The following is a 4,005-nucleotide window of genomic DNA, read 5'->3' on the forward strand; positions in this document are numbered from 1 at the left end:
GAAAAAAACACTTCTGATTTGTCCTTATTAATCTCCGTTCCAGAAGCTTTAATGAATTCAGATAAAGTTTTGATGACTCCTTGGGCCTCTTTCAGCGTGGCTTGACCATATAGCATCACATCGTCTACGAATTGCTGGTGCGAAACTGGGATATCATTCCCGCAGATTCGAAGTCCCTTTAGCTGATCCCTGGAGACTTGAGCCTTAACCAACCGACCCAGGCCTTCCGCAGCTAGGATGAAGAGGAAAGGAGACAGGGGGTCTCCCTGCCTGAGCCCGCGGGAGGGAGTGAAGGCTTCGGTGGGGGTGCCATTTAACAAAATTGACATCACGGGGGTGCCAACCATGGATAAGATCCAGTTTATCCATCTTTGGTCAAATCCATAGGCTTTAAAAATGCCTTCTAGATATCCCCAGCTAAGGCGGTCAAACGCCTTAGCGAAATCAAGTTTGATAAGCATGCCTGGGGTGCGGGAGATTTTCAAGGAGTGAATCACTTCCTGGGCCACTATGATGCCATCTGTGATCTGCCGCCCTTTGACAAAGCCTGTTTGCTCTGGGGCAATGAGATCTGGCAGGATCGGCTTTAGCCTGTTTACCATGATTGTTGCTAGAATTTTGTAAACAACATTACATAGGGAGATGGGCCTGAAACCCTACGGTTCCTCCGAGCAGCCATTCTTCGGGATTAGAGCCAGGAAAGTGGCATTCAGGCCCTGGTGCATGCGCTTTGAACACCTGGATTCCTCCACTATGTCTAGCAGGTCATTCCCCATAAAACTCCAGGCCGCCTGGTAAAACTCAATGGTGAAGCCATCAGGACCCAGGGCTTTATTTTTTGGCATTTTTTTAACTACCTCTTTAAGTTATTCCTTGGTGATTACCCTGAGCAGAGCTAGATTTTGATCTCTGGAAACTTTCTTAGGCATATGTTGGCAAACATTGTCTATGTCCTCAGATCTGTTGGCATTTGGTTCAATGATAATGCCTTTGAAGTGTTCCACCAAGAGTTGTTCTATTTCTGTCTACTGCATCACTCTGTTTCCCTGACTGTCTTTCAAGGAGAAGATTCTATTGTGCTAGTGATGGCTCAGCATTGCTTTATGGAAGAATTTGGAGTTTTTTCCCCCTCCTTTAGCCATTGGACCCAAAATTTCTACTTCCACAAAATTTCCTCCTGCTTTCTCCTTTCTTCCATTTGAGTGATTACCCTGCCTTCCTCCTCAGCCAGCTCTTCATTTCGACCTTCCAAGATGATTTGCTGCTGTATTCTTTCCAATCTGGACTGGAGTTTGCCTTGCTCCTACTGAATATTGCCGAATTCTTCCTTGTTCCACTTCTTGATTTTGCTCTTGATTTCTTTGAGTCTGAGCTGAAAAGAGTGCATTTTGTTGCGGCCTTCCTTTCCACTCTTGCTATCCTGCCACCAGCTCCTTACTTTGTCGAGGAAATCAAGAGCTCTGAGCCAGAAGGACTCAAACCGGAAGGGCCTCTTTTTAATCGGATTGTTCAAGGCTATTTCGAGCTTTATTGGCCAGTGGTCAGACCCTATTATGGGTAGGATAGAGGCTTCGTAGAAGATGTCCAGCCCAATTATGTGCTCTAAGATTAAAAATCTGTCCAATCTTGATGCAATTTGTTTTGTCCCGCCTCTTCTGTTATTCCAGGTGAATTTCCCATTTATAGTTGGGATATCAACCACCCTTAATTCTGCTTGAACGTCTCTGAATCTTTCCATCTCCAGGTCTTCTCTACTTATTCCACCTTTTTTCTCTTCTCTAGAAGTGATTAAGTTAAAGTCGCCTGCCAGGATCCATCTCTGCTCCTGGTGCATATTTCTGAGCTTTGCCAACTGATTGAGAAACAGGCCTCTATCAGCACGGGTATGGGGCTCGTAGACAGCCAAGATCGCCACCCATTCACTTTTCCCTATGAGCCTGAATCTCCCTGTCAGGATTCTTGGCATTCCTATCCACCAGTCGGTTAGGACTTCTGCTGGATTCCAAATAATTGTTATCCCTCCTGCACTCCCTTTGGCATCTATAGTTACATAATTGATATCCCTCCTGCACTCCCTTTGGCATCTATAGTTACATGTTCATATCTCGGTTTTATTTTATTGAGTATTTCCTCCATCTTCTGGCCTGAGATTTTAGTTTCTTGGATAAGCATAATTTGGGGTTTGTCCTTCTTCAGTCTTGCTGCCAGATGTCTCTATTTTCCTTTTCTGTTTAAGCCTCTAATATTCCAAGATGTCAAAATCATTGGTTAACTTGGGATAGGTTTTGGAATACCACTGATAGCGGGACACTCTCCCTGTATTGACTAACATTTCTCCCATGAGTTGGATAGACTCTTTAAGGTTTTTTCTTCCTCTTCCCCCCCCCCTTTACTTTGTCCTTGTTGTTCAGGTCTGCTTTCCTGTTGGGTCTCTTGGGATTCTTCTGGTGAGGCTTTGCCTTTTCCAAGTTTTTCTTTATATTGCTGGAAGGTTTCCGCATACAGCCTCTTTTGTTCTTCCAAAATAAACCTCTCATCCAGGTTCTTCCATTCGTTCAAAAGTTTTCTTAAGACTTCTTCCTCTTGACTTAGATCTTCCTTGTTGTTCTCTTAGTCTGTCTCCATCTGTTCGGCTTGTTCGTCTTGTTCCTTACCTTTCTCTGTTGGCTCGCTCGGGGTTTTCCTTTTTGAGTGGTTTCTTTCACTGCTTTCACTACTATCTGACCCCTTATCCTCTTGATTTTTCATGGGTTGGTCTTCCTCTTCATCCTCTACCTGCAGAATTGCAAAGTTGTTTGGTTTCTCCGGCGCTGATTGTTTTTCCTTCCTTCCTTTCTGGGGGTTTTCCTTGTTTACTTTCCTTTTGTTTTTCACTTCTTGGTATTCCTCCTAATCTGTTGGCTCTCTATTTTTTTTTAGGGGGCTTCTACTTTATTCTTCCTCTCATGTTATCAGGCATTCCTTTGCCAGATGTCCATGGACATGGCACCTAAATGGGATGTGTTCGTAGTCTATGTTCTGCTGCCAAACATCTTCATGATATTCAAGTTCTATTGTGTCTGGGATGGGGTTTGCTAGGCTCATATAAACACAGATCCTAGCGTACGAGGTGTATCTTCCTTTTTTCGTGGTTTCTGTTATTTTCACAAAACCGCCTATTGAGTTTCCTATCCCCTCCAAGATTTTCAAGTCCCAGAAGTTTGTGGGGAGACCGAATAAGCGAACCCAGATAGGCACATCTAGAAAGGTTTCTTTATCAGGGTTGTAGCATTCTTCCCAGAAATGCATGAACAAACCAGCATTGTAATAGAAATATGGGCCATTTTCAAATACCCTTTCCTTATCTTGCAGGTTAAAGAATATTACCGTGAAGAAGCCTTTTGCTCCTAGCTTAAGCTCGATGTGGCCTTGGGGCTGCCATTTTTACTGAATCCACTTGGTAAGATCTCTTTCCAATAGCCAGACTCCTACGAACTTGCAGATAAGAGCATGATCCCTCATATAGCTTCTGTAATTTTCCAGTTTATTCGCTGGAATCACGAATCTGGATCTCTCCACTGCACATGGCAGGCACTTTCCTCTGCGGCATGTTTGCCAGGAAGTTCCTAGCACTGGCCCTGCGCTCTTCCGTTCCTCTGTCTCCTGGCTACTCTATCCCTCTCCTGCCACCGTATCCTGATAGGAGGGGATCTCTCCCCTCCTGACATCTTCTGTCATACCATTGTTGCTTGGGTCTCTGCCAATTTCTGCTGGTCCAGGTTGCTGACGGCCTTCTGGCCCTTCCTTCGCACTGCCCCAAGGGTTTCACTGCCTTTTCGCCATTAGGTTTTTTGTTGCAGAGCTCTCTTCTCCTACAACATATTTAATTTTGATTTTTCACAAGTAATTAACTCATGGTGAATTAATTAATTTATTTTCAAACAGCTATTAAGTTCAAATTCGAATTTTACTTCCTATTTTAGTCCAGGGACTGACTAAAATTGGAATCCATCCCGAGCTACTAAA

At 44.0% G+C, this 4,005-nt stretch overlaps 1 protein-coding gene across 1 annotated transcript; it reads right to left on the reverse strand.

The window, feature by feature from the left end:
- Positions 1-1,303: 1,303 nt before the first annotated feature.
- LOC149197314 (uncharacterized) lies at positions 1,304-1,966 on the reverse strand. Its single transcript, XM_089408649.1, has one exon. The coding sequence runs from the start codon at positions 1,964-1,966 to the stop codon at positions 1,304-1,306; it is 663 nt and encodes a 220-aa protein (XP_089264775.1).
- Between the last annotated feature and the right edge of the window lie 2,039 nt (positions 1,967-4,005).

The sequence above is a fragment of the Pinus tabuliformis genome, chromosome 2_2 (genome assembly GCF_031772625.1).
Source record: "Pinus tabuliformis cultivar Carrire ecotype Pingquan chromosome 2_2, CPIR1, whole genome shotgun sequence".
Classification (NCBI taxonomy): domain Eukaryota; kingdom Viridiplantae; phylum Streptophyta; class Pinopsida; order Pinales; family Pinaceae; genus Pinus; species Pinus tabuliformis.